The sequence below is a fragment of the Tachyglossus aculeatus genome, chromosome 10 (genome assembly GCF_015852505.1).
Source record: "Tachyglossus aculeatus isolate mTacAcu1 chromosome 10, mTacAcu1.pri, whole genome shotgun sequence".
NCBI lineage: Eukaryota > Metazoa > Chordata > Mammalia > Monotremata > Tachyglossidae > Tachyglossus > Tachyglossus aculeatus.
Window position 1 is genome coordinate 56092320 of NC_052075.1, and position 16288 is coordinate 56108607.

The 16288-nt window shown below is 53.3% G+C and overlaps 1 protein-coding gene across 1 annotated transcript; it reads right to left on the reverse strand.

Moving 5' to 3' along the window:
* Positions 1–294: 294 nt before the first annotated feature.
* LOC119933491 (keratin, type II cytoskeletal 75-like) lies at positions 295–8008 on the reverse strand. Its single transcript, XM_038753024.1, has 9 exons — positions 7511–8008; positions 6535–6749; positions 4987–5047; positions 4446–4541; positions 3358–3522; positions 3120–3245; positions 2349–2569; positions 1156–1190; positions 295–578 (listed from the first exon to the last, which is right to left on the reverse strand). The coding sequence occupies exons 1-9, from the start codon at positions 8006–8008 to the stop codon at positions 295–297; spliced, it is 1701 nt and encodes a 566-aa protein (XP_038608952.1).
* Positions 8009–16288: the final 8280 nt, after the last annotated feature.

Here is a 16288-nt window from a genome sequence, read left to right on the forward strand (position 1 = left end):
GGAGACCTGGGGGACCAAGTTGGGCAGGAAGGGAGAAATCCTGGGGGCGGGTCTGGAGTCCCTCCGAGTGGGGGAAAAGTTGTGCTGGGCTCCGAAGGGTGGGACTGGGGTAACCAGAGAAGACTGGGGTAACCAGAGAAGACTGGGGTAACCAGAGAAGGGCGTCTCCAACGAGGAGCCTCGAGGAGGAAGCGAAAGTTCCGAGCAACAGCGGCGCTTTTGAGGAGCCCAGGAGAGCAGACAGCAGCAAGAGGGAGCGAGGATAGAGCGGGACATCTGCAGGAGGCAGAGGCTTTAGTGCTTGTAGCTCTTGCGGCTGGATGAGGTGGTGGACACAAACTTCACGCTGGAGCTGCTGCCCCCGCCGCTGCCGAAGCCGCTACCGAGGCTCCGGCCGCTCCCGGAGCTGAACCCGGAGACCCCCAACCCGTGCCCGCTGCCTCTTCCCAGGCTGTGCCCGCCTCTGGTGGTGTAGGAATAGCTGCCTCCTCCTCCGCCCAGCCCGTGCCCGCTGCCCGAGCCGAGGCCATAGCCGCTGCCGCTGCCATAGCCGCTGGACATTGTGGAAGTCACCACGGCTGTGGAGGGAAGGGAACGATCGCAACAACGTCTTTCTCTCCCCCGACTGCTCCCTGCTCCTGCGGTTTTCCTCCTCCTCCTGCTTCCTCCAGGAAGTATTCCCAGATTCACCCCTCCCTACTCTCCAGTGCACCCCCATCCCCGCCCCTCGTCTGTCTGTTCCTTCACAGCAGTCTGCCCTACTCGGGTCTCCCCAATCAGAGTGGATGCCCCCCGCCCCGAAAGCTGGATAATTATTATTCTAACAGCGCCAGGGAGGGATTCCCTCTGCTCATTCTAAGCTCACCCGCCACAGAATGACTATCCGATAGAGTCGATATCTCGTGTTTGAGCGGGTTTCCTTCTTTCCCGCCTATTCTTCCCACATGGTCGTGCCTTCGGAGGACTGTGACCCCGGTTAGAGCCTTTGAGAAGTCATCCCGTCCAGCCCCCAGATTCCGTGCTTCCGCCTGAACACCTTCCTCCGGTTGACACTCCTCCCGCCTCTGGCCTCTTCTCTCCTCAGGGGCTCCAGGGGAAATTGCACCACCTACTCTGGTTCTGCGACCCCAAAGACAGAAGCGAAGGGATACTCACAGACATTGACCGGAGACACACCTTCGCCGCTCAGCCTGCCAGGAAAAACCCACAATGGCCACGTTTGTACTCGGTTGGACATTTTCACTACCCCCCACGGAGTTCAGTTTGGGTACGACCTCCAACTCCCTACCCTCCACCACCAATTGGGCAGGAACCACCAGTCTCCACCTGCCCTGCCCTGGATCCTTCCTGTTTGTCCTGTCTAGGCCACACCTCAGCTAGGGTTCTTGGGGTCCCCCCACCATGGAGTGAACGTTGCTGTTTCCTCAGGCCAGTGGTCTCCGGGGTAGGTCCAGCTGAGGACTGAGACTGGGTGAGGGAGAAAGACAAAATCCGAAGCAGGAAGAGATAGAGGCTTCAGAGGGGAGAGTGGGTGTATGAGAGAACAATCTGCCGAGTGGGAGAGAGGCTCACCATTAGGGAGATGGAAGAAGAACTTAAGAGTAAGAAATTAAGTGAGAGACAGAGGGGAATAGGAGTAGGAGCTACAGTCACTGTAGAAATAACTGATTTTTGAGCAAGAATAACCTGGAATGATTCTAAACTGCTTGACACATAATCAGGAGTTTGTATAATAATAATAATATGTTAAGTGTTTTCTATGTGTCAAGCACTGTTCTAAGTGCTGAGAGAATACAAATTAATCAGGTTGGACACCGTCCCTGTCCCACATAGTCCCTATCCTAAGTAGGAAGGAGAACAGATATCGAATCCCCATCCTTCAGTTGAGGAAACTGAGGCACAGATAAATTAAGTGACCTGCCCAAGATCATACAGCAGGCAAGTGGCAGAACCAGGATTAGAGACCAGGTCCTCTGAGTCCCAGGCCTGTGCTCTTTCCACTAGGCCAGGTTGCTTCTCCTAATCTATTATATTTCAATGAGATGATTATCATGTAGACATTAATAGACACCTAGCTTCCTTGTTGAGACTAATCGGAAATGCATTCACCTGGAGAATATAATAATGCTAATGATGACGATACTGTCTTAGCCTTGCAAACAGCTACCAGCAGACGTTGGCCCCATCATATACTCAAGCAGGAAAATGAATCACCCTGGCCTCGTTTCCAATTGCCTGCTGGAAATATCCTGACCCTGAGTGGGCGGACAGGTAGAAAGGTCTCTACAGTTAGATATGTCCCCAGCCTCAATTCGCACCCTCCCAAAATGGAAAAGTGGTATGCCCACCGGCACTCTTCGCCCTCCAGCAGTTTTCTGTAGGTGGCAATCTCGATGTCCAGCGACAGTTTGACGTTCATCAGTTCCTGGTACTCGCGCAGCTGGCGGGCCATGTCCTGCTTGGCTTTCTGCAACGCATCCTCCAGGTCGACCAGCTTGGCCCGGGCGTCCTTGAGCGCCATTTCCCCGCGCTGTTCAGCATCGGCAATGGCCGTCTGCAGGCTGGCGCACTACAGGGATGTTGGGCAGAGAGAAAAAGGTGAACCTGAGGGGTGGGGCGGTCATCAGAAAGGGTAACTGAGCAGGAAATGGAAATATGAATCTAGAAAAACATTAGCTATTGAAATTTTGGGGTGACACAGCTTGAAGGCAGAGGCCCAAAATGGGGGGGGGGGAGGGGTGAGAAAGGAACCAGGAGACTGTAAACGCTCAATAAATATGATTGAATGAATTAATAAATGAAAGGAGACTAGAATGAGCATAGGGCTAAGGGTAAGAGCCCGGAGATAACCCAGCAGTGGGGCCTGGGACCTCCGGATTCATCTTTGGGGCGGGAAGAGGAAGGGGCTAGACCAGCGAGCCTTGGAAGAGCCGGTCACGTGGCACCAGTCCGCCCTGCCCCCGAATAACGCGGCCCACAAGGTGCAGGGAGCAGGGAACACCGGGAGTGGGCGAGGTGGGGAGCGGTGGGATCCGGGAGCTGGGCCAGGAGGGAATTAGGAATGGTGGAGCATGGAAGGGAGCAGGGGTGGGGAGAGCGGGGCCTGGACAACATGCTACCTGCTTCTTGACGCTGTCGATCTCGGACCGGAGCCGCTGGATCATGCGATTCATCTCGGAGATCTCATGCTTGGTGTTGCTCAGGTCATCCCCGTGGCGGCCGGCGGTCACCCGCAGCTCCTCGTACTGAGGGCAGAGAAGGAGACCGGGAGGGGCTCAGCGTCCCTCAAACGGCTTCCCCGCCCCGCTTGGTCCAGCCTGAAGCCCCAAACTCTCGCGCTCCTCTTGCCCCTCTCACTTTGGTCTGGTACCAGGATTCGGCTTCGGCCCGGCTGCGCTGGGCGATGTCCTCGTACTGGGCCCTGACCTCGGAGATGATGCTGTCTAGGTCCAGGCTGCGGTTGTTGTCCATGGACAGGACCACCGATGTGTCTGAGATCTGGGTCTGCAGCTGGGACAGCTCCTTCAGGGGCGGGGTGGGAGACAGAGGGGAGCAAAGGCACGATGGCACCTGCACTGTACACAGCGTGAGTTCTGGGAACCAGTTTTCCCCATTCCTCCAGTCAATCCCTCTCCTCCCCCCCCCCCCAACCATGGGATCGAGGGCTAGTTATCCATCAGGCCATTTTCCAGAGAAACTGGACAGCGCCACGCTCTCCCACCCCCACCTGGACTCCACGCTGAGTAAGCACATTTGCATATGATTTGCAGACATCTACATTTGGATCTGCTCTTGGACTTGTACCCATTATCCCCACCACCACCACCCTTCAGTCCCACAACACTTATGTACTTATCGGAAATTTATTTATATTAATGTCTGTCTCCCCTAGGCTGTAAACTCGTTATGGGCAATGTCTACCAACTCTGCTATTGCATTCTCCCAAGCACTAAGTAAGGTGCTCTGCCACAGTAAGCGACCAATTAATTCGATTGGTTGATTAACTGATTGGCTACGGTCATTTTTCTCGTTTGGAAAATGTTTTCTAGTCCTCGCCTCATCTTGACTCTCCTTCTATTTTACTGCCTATTTTCCCTTTTCCCTCCCCTGTCTGTTCTCTCTCTTCCCTCCAAAAGATCACCACGAAGCCGGGATGGCTGCCCCCACTTCCTATAAGGGGAAATTGAGGACACAGAGAGGGCGTGCAACTCCACCAAGAACACACAGCGTAGAGAGGCCGAGCCAGGATAAGAATTCAGAACCCGAGGGGGTCTTTGATCCATGTTTCTCCCACCCAGCCTCTTCCAACCACCGGCAGGGAGCGGCAGAGGGTTCTTCGGTGCGGCAGGAGATGCACAGAGCCAGGAAAGAGAGAGAGTAGGGACAGGGTGGAAAAATGGGTACCGCTCCTCCGTCTGGAACCACCCCCTTCTCCAATTCCTCACCGTTTCATACAGGGCCCGCAGGAAGCTAATTTCTTCGATCAGCTCATTCACTTTGCCTTCCTGTGCCACCTTGTTCATATAGGCACCGTCCACATCCTGAAAGACAGGAGCAAATCCTTAGTATAAGAAACCAGGAGGTGGAACCTTAAGGAAACCAGGTGGTGGGCAGAATAGCAGTGGGAATCTCTCTCCCCCAGCTCCTCCCCTACTTCTCCACCCCTCCCTGTTGGAGGCTGAGGTCGGGGGGCGGGGGTCCCTGAACAGGATGGGTTTCAGGCACATGTAGCTGGAGTCTGGGAGAAGTGGCTGTGAAGGGATGGGGTGTGGCATGGGGGAAATGGGAACAGGGCCAGCACAGATTGTGTAGGCTCGTACAGTTTGCCTTGGTTCTTTGGTTGAGGACGCAGAAAGCAAGGAAGGGATTGGGGCAGGGGAGAGAGGAAAGGGGAAAAGGCAGGGTGGAGGGAGAAGGGAAATTACCTAGGGAATCCCCCATGGAATGGGACTAACTATACCCCTATTTCCCCCTGAAGAATCCCACCTTCTTGAGGGCCACAAACTCATTCTCAGCAGCTGTGCGCTTGTTAAGTTCATCTTCATACCTGTTGGGAAAGAAGAGAGATAGGCGAGGGAGGGTAAGTTTGGGGGCGGATTGTCTCGACGTGAGGCAGAGGATGTGTGCTGGTGTGAAAGTCATGTGCCCAGCTCCTCCACTGACATGCTGTGTGACCTGGGGTGAATCACTTGACCTCTCTGTTACCCCCTCCATAAAAGCCCTTCCCCCTCACTGGAATGTTGTAAACCCGCACAACATGCAGGAACCTGGGTGAAGGCGAATGCTTAAAATGGTATACCCCCATTGCTCCCCCAAACCTACTCTCACACGCACCTACACAACCCCCAAATTCTTGGTCTCATCACCCAACTTCTCTGGACTTCCAAACCCTCCCCTGACATGGGGGAAAGAAGAATGGCATAGAAGCAAGGGAGAGTCTCAGTTAGAGAGAACAAGAAAGGAGCCACAATGGGTGCAATGAAGGATCAGGATTTATGTCTGCCTGGTTGGATGTCTGCCTGAAATCCCTCTCACTCCAGATAAAGTCCATTCTTCAATTTTGGATCTCTTTTGTATGTTCTTCAAGTGTCCAGTACTGCACTCTGCACAGAACTGGCACAGTACAGAGCTTTCCACCCAGCTGACGCAACTGGTGCCCAGTACAGTACTTTTTCCACAGCTGGTACTCAGTACAGTGCTCTGTTCACAGCAGTTGCCCAGTACAGTCCTCTGTACTCAGCTGTTGCAATTCCAGTGCTCTGCCCCAGCGGAAGCTTGGTTAAAGCTGGTGATAGCGATGTTATGGTGGACAGTGCTTGCCCTATCATCTCTCTCCTCAATCCCGACCTTCCCTAGGACGCTTAAATCTCAGCCCTGAAGCTGGTTTTTGGCCATTAAACACAAAGGGACTGGCAAGTGTCGACCCTGGCTCTTCAACTCTCCGGGATGACGATACCCCGCCTTTCCGTGAGCATCTTTTTTTTAATGCTATTCATTAAGTGCTTATTTTGTGTCAAACACTGATCTAGCAATAACACTGTCGAATACTAAGCTCTGAGGTAGATAAAAATCAATCAGGTCGGACATAGTCCCTATCCCACATGAGGCTTACAGTCCAAATAGGAGGGAGATCAGGCGTTAAATCTCATTTTTACAGTCGAGGAAACTATAAAGAAGTTAATTGACTTGCCCAAGGTCACACAAATCAGGCAAGTGGCAGAACCAGGGAGTACTCTGACTCCCCTGCCCGTGCTTTTCCCACTAGGCCATGGTGCTATTCTAGGGTCGAATCCCCCAACCATCAGGATGCTCTTTCTCAAGTCTAATTCACTTCTCTCTTTATACAGTTATTCAGTCCTCGACGGACCAGAAGTTCAGCAGCTAAACCTCTTCGAGGCTCACAGTTCGTGACTCAGTACCCCTCGGCCTTCTCTCCCCCACCCCCACACTTTATTTTCCTCTGCTGGATTTCCCCCTACCGGGGGCCCGACCCGCGGAGGCAGGTGAGATGGAAGTTGAGATGCCTCAGCTTACTTGCCCTTGAAGTCTTCCACCACATCCTGCATGGACCTGAGTTCTGAGTCCAGTCTGCCCTTCTCGGTGGTCGCCGTGTCCAGCTGGCGTCGCAGGTTACTGATGTGGATCTCGAAGAGCGGCTCCAGGTCCTGCCTCACGGTCTTGGTCCCCTGCTGCTGCAACAGCTCCCACTTGGTGTCCAGTACCTTGTTCTGCTGCTCCAAGAAACGCACCTGGAAGCCACGGGAGGAGACTGACCAAGCATCCAGGGAGGGAGGGAGAAAGTGATGGGGGAAGGGGACCTGGTTTCCAATGAAGCTGGTGTGCTGTGTGAGATTGGGAGAATCGCCCACTCTATTTTTTTTGTGGTATTTGTGGACTGTAAACTCGTTATGGGCAGGAAACGTGTCTGCTAATTCTATTGTATTGTACTCTTCCAAGGGCTTAATACAGTGCTCTGACATAGTAAGCCATCAATGAATATCCTTGATTGATTAACTGAAGTAGATGCAGGTTAATCAGGTTGGACACCGCCCATGTCCCCCATGAGGCTCAGTTTTGACCCCCAATTTACAGATGAGGTAATTGAGGCACAGAGACGTTGTGAGTTGCCCACAGTCCCACAGCACATCAGCCTCATTAGAAGCCTCTGTTTTCCCCAACCTCTCCCCGGCTCCCCCAGGATTGTATGAAGAGAATGTTCCTTTTCCTCCTTATCCATCATAACCCCCGACCTCCAAACCGGGACACCTACCAAGCACGGTAACTGTCTTAGTCTTTGTGACCATAGACTGATGACTACCAGAAGAAATTCTCCTTTTTATGTGTCAGGTGTCGAGAATCAGTGGCCTTTTGAGGGGAGACCGAGTGATAAGGAATCCTGGTTGTTTCCCTGGAGAGCGAGAAGTGGCAGCGACCCCAGACCCCAGAATTCTCAAGAAGCAGGACCCTAGGCCGGCAATCTCCTCTCAGCGGGGATTCCCGGCCTTCTCACCTTGTCGATGAAGGAGGCGAACTTGTCGTTGAGGGTCTTGATCTGTTCGCGCTCCTCCTTCCGCACCCGCTGGATGGTGGGGTCGATCTGCAGGTTCAGCGGCGCCAGGAGGCTCTGGTTGACGGTCACCTCCTGGATGCCACCCGGGGGGCACACGGGGAAGCCCCCGCCGAAGCCGCCCCCGAAGCCGCCGCCGAAGCCAGAGCCCAAACCGTAACCGCCGCCGCCTCCGGCCCTCCCGCCGTATCCGCCGCGGAAGCCCCCGGAGCTGATGGAGACCCTCTTGGAGCCCCCCAGGCCGTAGAGGCTCCGACTGCCGAAGCCTCCGCCGCCACAGCCGGTCCAGGCGAGCCCTCCGCCGCCGCCCCCGGCCCCGGAGCGGGACACCGAGCCGGAGCTGATGCGGGTGCGGCCGGCCGAGGGGGTGACGGCCGAGGCGGCACTGAAGCCCTTGCGGCGGCCGCCGGTCTGGAAAGTAACTGTCGACTGGCGAGACATGGCAGCGGGCGAGGCGGGCACGGGAGGCGCGGTGCGGGAGCGGTGCGGGAGCAGGGCGGGGCGGAAGAGCAGGGCTCTGTAATCAGGTAGGTAGCAGTCGCCCCGATTTTATGGGTGAGAGCCGGGGAGGGGGTGGAAGCCCTGGAAACGCTGGCAGACCCACTGATGCCACCCCCTTGGCATCTGCCCCCGCCTCGACTCCGAGAGACGCAAACTTCCAGATCTCCCTGAAGATCTTTGCCTTCCAGTCCTGACTTGATTGACAGACAATGTGAGAGGCATCTTAATTGTCCTAAGTGACTCTCCCCCTCCCCGCCCCCAGCACCCCGCCGGGCAGACAACATACGGACCCGTCCTACATCATCCCAAGCTGCTTTCTTAGGCCGCGGCCTCACGCCGTGCCATCCAAACAGCCCGTGTCGACACCCGGGCCCGTTCACTATTGTCTCCCGAGCCCTCCTCGCCCGCCCATGGCGGGACGCCTTCCCAGTTTGGGTCCCCGGCCAGCGACCTGTCTTTCCCCGCCCCCGCTCCCAAACTATCCCGTCGAATTTTCCACCGGAGGCGGGTAGGGAAGGTAACGCAGATGATGGAAGGTTTTGCGTAAGGTGTTTGGTTTTATTTTTTTTGGAGGGAGAAGCGGAATCTCGGAGCCCGGGGGTATCCCAAGGAAGTCATCTGGTCTAGCCCCCTGCCTTCCTGTCCGGGAGGACTACTGGGGGTTTGGTCTGAGTTTAAAAGGACTACGGACACACACACACACACACACACACACACACACACACACACACACACACACACACACACACCCCTCACTCCGTGATCTCGATCCAGGATTGAATTCTGGGAGCCTGGGAGTCTGAAGGTCATGGGTTTTAGTCCTGGCTCCGCCACTTGTCTGGTGTGTGACCTTGGGTGTGTGACCTTGGGCAAGTCACTGCACTTCTCTGGGCCTCAGTTCCCTCATCTGGATAATGGGGGTTGAGACTGTGAGCCCCACGTGACACAGGGACTGTGTCTAACCCGATTTTCTGGTACAAACCCTGGTACAGTGCCCTGGCACATAGTAAGTGCTTAACCAGTACCATTATTATTATTCTTATTAATTCTCCCCCCTCAGAGAGTCAGGGTGTTTTCAATTATGCCCAACCTGATTCTCTCCTGCTGCAATTTTAGTCTCTCCCTTGATGGGACCCTGGAGGGCGGCCTCCTCATGCCGTTTGGCTTAGTGGAAAGAACACGGGTTTGGGAGTCAGAGGACGTGGGTTCTAATTCTAACTACGCCACTTGTGCTGTGTGACCTTGGACAAGATCAAGGTCAAGCCACTTAATTTCTCTGTGCCTCGGTTACCTTATCTGTAAAATGAGGATTAAGTCTGTGAGCCCCATGTGGGACAACCTGATTACCTTGTATCTACCCCAGTGCTTGGCACACAGAAAGCGCTTAACAAATACCATTATTTTAGGGTCATCATCATCATCATCAATCGTATTTATTGAGCGCTTACTGTGTGCAGAGCACTGTACTAAGCGCTTGGGAAGTACAAGTTGGCAACATATAGAGACAGTCCCTACCCAACAGTGGGCTCACAGTCTAAAAGGGGGAGACAGAGAACAAAACCAAACATACTAACAAAATAAAATAAATAGAATAGATATGTACAAGGAAAATAAATAAATAAATAAATAAATAGAGTAATAAATATGTACAAACATATATACATATATACAGGTGCTGTGGGGAAGAGAAGGAGGTAAAATGGGGGGGATGGAGAGGGTCGAAAGATGGGGATCCAATCCGCTCTGCTCCGCCCACTTCCCATTCTCCTTCCCCTTCCTATGCCGCCACCGTCCGCCTTCTCATCCCGATGCCCACCACCGTATCCTCATCCCTCTCCTTGTTTTTATATGACATTCGTTAAGTGCCTACTATGTGCCAGAAACTGTGCTAAACGCTGGAGTAGATACAAAATAATCCCACCCAGCGTTCACAGCCTCAATCCCCATTTTACAGATGAGGTAACGGAGGCCCAGAAAAATGAAGTGACTTATCCAAGGTCACACAGCAGATAAGTGGAAGAGTAAGAATTAGAACGCAGGTCCTCTGACTCATAGGCTTTCCACTAAACCACACTGCTTCTCCTCCCAGGAGCCTCTCTTCTCCCTGCCGCCACATCCCAAATCCTCTCCGGGGCCGTCTCCCTCACCCCCCAAAGACGGGACCACCCAGGACCCGGTTCTGGACCGCTCCCGGTGGGATCTGTGAGTCACAGCGTCCTTTCCTGGCTCAGGCCGAGGGCGGCCGCCGACGCAAAGCCCCGAAGAATGGAAAGATCCAGCAGGTTGGAGGGGCGAGGGGTGGGAAGGAATGGTGACTGTCACAGCCGGGCCTGGCCGGGGGCTGTGGGCGCCGGGGTCGATGCTCCCGGTCCCCTCTGGGACAGGGGCGGGGGTGGGGTGGGGGGCGGATGTGGGGAAGGGCTCGGAAGGGCCGTATCTCCAGGACATCTCCGGGCCTCGGGCCCCGGGGCAGTTCCGGCCTCCACTGCTGCGTCCCTATACTGGGGGGGTGGGGGGGGGGGGAAGAGTGGGGAAAGAGGAGGCGGGCCCAGCCCTTTGTGCGAGCCTCTCCTCCCCGACAGACGCGCTGACTTCATGGCCCCAGGCCCTGCTGCTCCGGAAATTCTCAGCCTTGCCATTCCTGCTCATGGCCTCTGTCTGTCTGACTGCCTGTCTGCCTGTCTCTCTGTCTATCTGCTTCTAAGTCTGCCTACCTCTTTGTCTGTTTGTCTGCCTGCCTGCCTGATGCCTGCCTCTCGGTCTCCCTCCCTCTCTGTCTGTCTGCCTCTGTCTCCTTCCCTCGACGTCTACCTGCCTGTCTTTCTGTCTGCCTGCCTCTCTCTTTCTGCTTCCGTCTCTGTCTGGCTGCCTCTCTGTCTGTCTGCTTCTCTGTCTGGCTGCCTGCCTATCTATTTGTCTTCCTGCCTCCCTCTGTCTCCGTCTCTGTCTCCCTACCTCTATGTCTGTCTGCTTGTATCTTTCTGCCTGCCTCTCTGTCTTTCTGCCTGCCTCTCTGCCTGACTGCCTTCCTCTGACTCTCTGTCTGCCTGCCTTTCTGTCTGTCTGCTTGTCTCTACTTTGTCTGCCTGCCTATCTGTCTGTCTTCCTCCCTCTCTGTCCGCCTGCCTGCCTTTCTGCCTCCCTGCCTCTCTGCCTGTCTCCCTGCCTCTTTGTCTGTCTGCCTTTTTGCCTCTGTTCTCCCTGCCTCTTTGTCTGGCTATCTCCTTCTCCGTCTTGTCTACCCGCCTCTTTGTCTATTTCTTTGTCTATCGGACTGCCTCCCTGCCTGCCTGCCTCCCTCTCTGACTGGCTGATTCCCTTGTCTCCCTGTCACCCTGTCAGTCGGATTCTCTGTCTGTCTGCCTGCCTATCTGTTTGTCTTCCTGCCTCCGTCTAGTTGTCAGTCTTCCTGTTTCTTCACTCTAATTAGTCTTTGTCCCAGTTTTTTGTTTCTCTCTCGGGTCTCTGTCTGGCCCAGTTGCTGCCGGTTTCTTTCTCTCTCTCTTCTATATAAGTTTTTCTCTCCCTGTTCCCCCTCTATCCCTCTGTCCTTCTGCCTGATCCGGTCTCTATCTGCCTCTGAATGTCGATTGGTAACTTTCTTTGTCTCAGGCCTTTATTTCTCAGACTTTGTTTCTTTCTTTGTCTCTGCCTCTTTATTTGTCTCTTTGACTTCACTTCTGTCTCCTTGTTTGCCTTTATCTCTTTGAATGCCTCTTTCTTTATCCCCACCTCTCTGATGACTCAATAGCTTTTTATGTGGCTTTCTTTTTCTCTGCTCCCCTCCCTCTCGTTGTCTCTGCTTCTGAGCTCCAATAAGGACCGAGGCTGGGATACCCCGCTTTCTCGGGCTCTGTAGGGAGTGGGGAGAGGAGTTCAGTAGATGTTAGATGTTCTTCATTCCCCAAGAACTGGCTGTGCAGATCCCAGCTCTACTCAGGAGAAGAGGAGTCAGTGAGGTGACAGCAGAAGAGAGGCCTCGAGAATTGAGAAAATATGGAGTCGGTATCTTTCAACCCGGGGAAGGGAAGACTGTGGGAACACACATCTTCCTGGCTGAAAAGCAGTGTGGTCTAATGGATAGAGCACAGGTCTGGGGGTCAGAAGAACTTGGGTACTAATTTCGGCTCTGCCCCTTACCTGCTTTGTGTCGTTGGGCAACTTACTTCACTTTTCTGTATCTCAGTTCCCTCTTGCGTAAAATGGGGATTAAGACAATGAGCCCCATGTGGGACATGGACTGTGTCCAATTGGAGTAGTTTGTATCTACCCCATAGTTTAGTACAGTGCCTGGCACACAGTAAGCTCTTACCAAAAAACCATAAAAAAGCAAACAAAATACGGCAACGTGGGGAGGGAGGTTAGACCTCAGGAAGGAGTTGCAAGGGTAGGGTGCAGGGTTGGAGATAGAGGGATGACTGGGATGGCCCCAGAGGTGCTGACTTGAGCAGAAAAGGAGATTCCCCAGGACAAGAAGGAAGAGGAGGGAGAGGAGAAGGAAGAGGAAGAAGAGGAAGAGGAGACCCTTCCCCATCGCCCATGCAGGAGGATCTGTACCCCTTTAAGCACTTGATAGTCATCCCACCCTCAGCTCCACAGCACTTGCACACACATAATAATGATGACATTTGTTAAGCACTTACTAAGTGCGAAGCACTGTTCTAAGCGCTGGGGGGAATACAAGGTAATCAGGTTGTCCCACGTGGGGCTCAAAGCGTTAATCCCCATTTTACAGATGAGGTAACTGAGGCACAGAGAAGTTAAGTGACTTGTCCGAAGTCAGGCAGCTGACAAGTGGCGGAGCTGGTATTAGAACCCATGACCTCTGGCTCCCAAGCCTGTGCTCTTTCCACTGAGCCACGTTGCTTCTCTTATACACAACCTTATACTCTCCCATTCTATCAGTAATGTTTTTAATGTCTGTCTTCCCCTCTAGAAAAGGAGGTGGAGGAGGACGAGGAGGTGGAGAAGGAAGAAGAGGAGAGGAAAAGAAGGTAGAGGAGGAATCGATTTTATTCAGTGATCATTTAGTGTGTTCAGAACACTGTACTAAGCCCTTGGGAGAGGAAAAGGAGAAAGAGGGGGAGAAAAATTGCTAGGATTGGACGCTTCGGTGGGCGTGGTGCCTCGCACCGTGGAATTTCCCACTCCTCCCACGAGAGGAGCCCGTCTATCCGTGGAGTAGCCGGGGAGGGACCGCCGCGTCCTGCTTCGGTTCCAGGGAACAATACCCCGTTCCCCCTTTTCTGCAACCTCCACGCTGCGGGCCTTGGGCCTGTTCCAACGATCCCGGGCCCCCGCGACGCACTAAAACCCTTCTTTTCCTCTTCCGAGCAGGTTCGGGGAGTTTTCCGCTTCCTTGTTTTGGCGGAGGGCGGGGTTGGGAGGGGCCGCGAGATGGCCAGGGTGGAGGGAGACGGCGGGGGTGCCGAGATTCCCGGATCTCCGGAACAGGAGAGAACCGCCACACTCCTCGGAACCAGCTCCCTGCCTCCAGCCAGGGGGAGAATGAAATTCATTCGGGGTAGTGGTATACTCCATAGTCCGTTTCTAGCCTGCACGCTGCGGACACAGACTTGGCTGGGCGTCAGTAGCGGGCATAGGGAGGAGTAGTCTGCCAGTCAATCGTATTTATTGAGATCTTACTGTGTGCACTTTACCAAGTGCTTGGGAGGGTACAATATAACAATATAACAGACACAGTCTGTGCCTTCTAAGGGCTGCTAATCTGATGGGGAAGACAGGACACACACACACACACACACACACAACACACACACACAACACACACACACACACACACACACACTACTAGGCCCTTGGGGAGGGACTGAAGGAGGAGATTCTGTCGCTGTCCTCAAGCAGCTGCCAGTCAAATGGAGGCGACAGAATCCTGACATACGCAGACACAAACACACATAGATAGAACAGTGCTTGGCACATAGTAAGCACTTAACAAATTCCATTATTATTATTACTATTAAATCAAGGGGATATAAACTAAGAAACCTGCTATAAACTAAGAAACCTGCTATAAACTAAGAAACCTGCCCAGATTTTTTTAATAGTATTTGTTAAGCACTTACTATGAACACTTACAAGCAGTGTTCAAAGTTGGGTAGATGCAAGTTAATCAGGCCGGGTACAGCCCCTGACAGTAATAGTAATAATAATTATGGTATTTGTTAAGTACTTACTATGTGCCAATCACTGTTCTAAGCGCTGGGGTAGATAACAAAGTAATCAGGTTGTCCCCCGTGGGGCTCACAGTCTTAATCCTCTTTTTACAGATGAGGTAAGTGAGGCCCAAAGAAGTTAAGTGACTCACCCAAGGTCACACAGCAGACAAGTGGTGGAGCCGGGATTAGAACCCACCTCCTCTGACTCCCAAGCCCGTGCTCTTTCCACTAGGCCATGCTGCTTCTCTGAGGGAGAAGTAGGAGGGAGAACAGGCATTGACTCCCCATTTTTCAGTTGAGAAAACTGAAGCAAGGAAACGTTAAGCAACTTGACAAGGTCACATAGCAGGCTGGTGGCAGAGCTGGAATTGGAACTCGGGTCCTCTGGCTCCCAGGTGCGTGTTTGATAATAATAATAATAATAACAATAATAATAATAATAATGGCATTTGTTAAGCACTTACTATGTGCAAAGCACTGTTCTAAGCGTTTTATCCGATAGGCCATGCTGTTTCCCCTATTAATGATGATGGTATTTGTTAAGCGCTTACTATGTACCAAGCACTGTTCTAAGCGTTGAAAATGATAATTATGGCATTTGTTAAGCGCTTACTATGTGCTAAGCCCAGTTCTAAGCGCTGGGGTAATAATAATAATAATGATGGTATTTGTCAAGCGCTTACTATGTGCAAAGCACTGTTCTAAGCGCTGGGGAGGTTACAAGGTGAGCAGGTTGTCCCACGGGGGCCTCACAGTTTTAATCGCCATTTTACAGATGAGATAACTGAGGCACAGAGAAGTTAAGTGACTTGTCCAAAGTCACACAGCTGACAGTTGGTGGAGCCGGGATTTGAACACATGACCTCTGACTCCAAAGCCCGTGCTCTTCCCACTGAGCCACGCTGGGTAGATACAAGGTAATCAGGTTGTCCCAAGTGGATCTCACAGTCTTAATCCCCATATTCACTCGTGGATGTACGCCAGACACACAGGAACAGGGACGCAGGGATAGACCTCCTCTCCTTTCCAGCTCCTGTTTTTCCCGATTCTCCCCGAACAAGAAACTCCCACGGTTGAATTTCCCAGGCTACCGCAGCACCAGCTCGAGGCCCAGTGCGTCCACGTGCCCGGCAGAGGGCACTCACTAACCCGCTCTACCGTCACCTCCTCCGTCTCCGCGGCCCCAACGGAGAAGCCGGAATCCTGGAGGGGTGAAAGTATACGGGTCTTTGGGGGGAATCCCGGGGCTCAGCAGAGGTGAGTGATCGACCACAGTTGGCTCTGGTATAGTGTCCTTAACTCCCCCTCTCCCCGGCGGAGGGGGAGCCCTAACCCCTAGGATCTACCCCCCACCAGCTCGAGAATCCAGTCTGGCTCCTCCCCACCTTCCCAAGTCATCGTCTAACCCAAATTCCTCGAGCTGCGGGCATGCTTTCTGTTGGGAGCGGTCCAGAAAAGGGTCACAGAATGTGGCCGTGGCCCAGTCCTAGAAGAACAGAACCACAGCCCACCCTTCCCTCGGCTTTCTCTTCCCCAGACTGAATGCGCTGAACCTGAATGAGGGGCAGAGAAGTGGGGTCCCAAAGAGGGCGCTGAATCAGTATAGCGTTAAAACACCGAGGCCTGTTGGATAGAGCACGGGCCTGGGAGTGAGAAGGACCTGGGTTCTAATCCCAGCTCCACTACTTGTCTGCTGTGAGAATTTGGACAAATCACTTAACTTCTCTGTGTCTCAGTTACCTCATCAGTAAAATGGGGATTAAGACCACTAGCCTTATGTGGGACAGAGACTGTGTCCAACTCAATTACCTTGTATCTACCCCAGCTCTTAGTACAATGCTTGGCAGATAGTCAGCGCTGAACAAATACGATTGAATGAACTTAGTCTCCCCCTTGCTTCCCCCCTTCAATGCTGAGCCAGGTCCCAACGACCCCCCCACAACCCCAAACCCCGCGACTGTAGGGCCAAGTGGTAACCACCACATCGACGAGAGAGGGTCATTTAAGGGTCGAGAGGCAGATAGATATCACAAATGCGCTT

What these genes read in the sequence shown, in the direction of transcription:
- LOC119933491 (XM_038753024.1), bottom strand. Translation starts at nt 8,008, where the DNA reads ATGTCTCGCCAGTCGACAGTTACTTTCCAGACCGGCGGCCGCCGCAAG. An exon ending in AGTTTGTGGCCCTCAAGAAG is followed by an intron (nt 4,542 to 4,986) that starts GTGGGATTCTTC and finishes CCTGTCTTTCAG; the next exon opens with GATGTGGACGGTGCCTATAT. An exon ending in TCGACAGCGTCAAGAAGCAG is followed by an intron (nt 2,570 to 3,119) that starts GTAGCATGTTGT and finishes ACATCCCTGTAG; the next exon opens with TGCGCCAGCCTGCAGACGGC.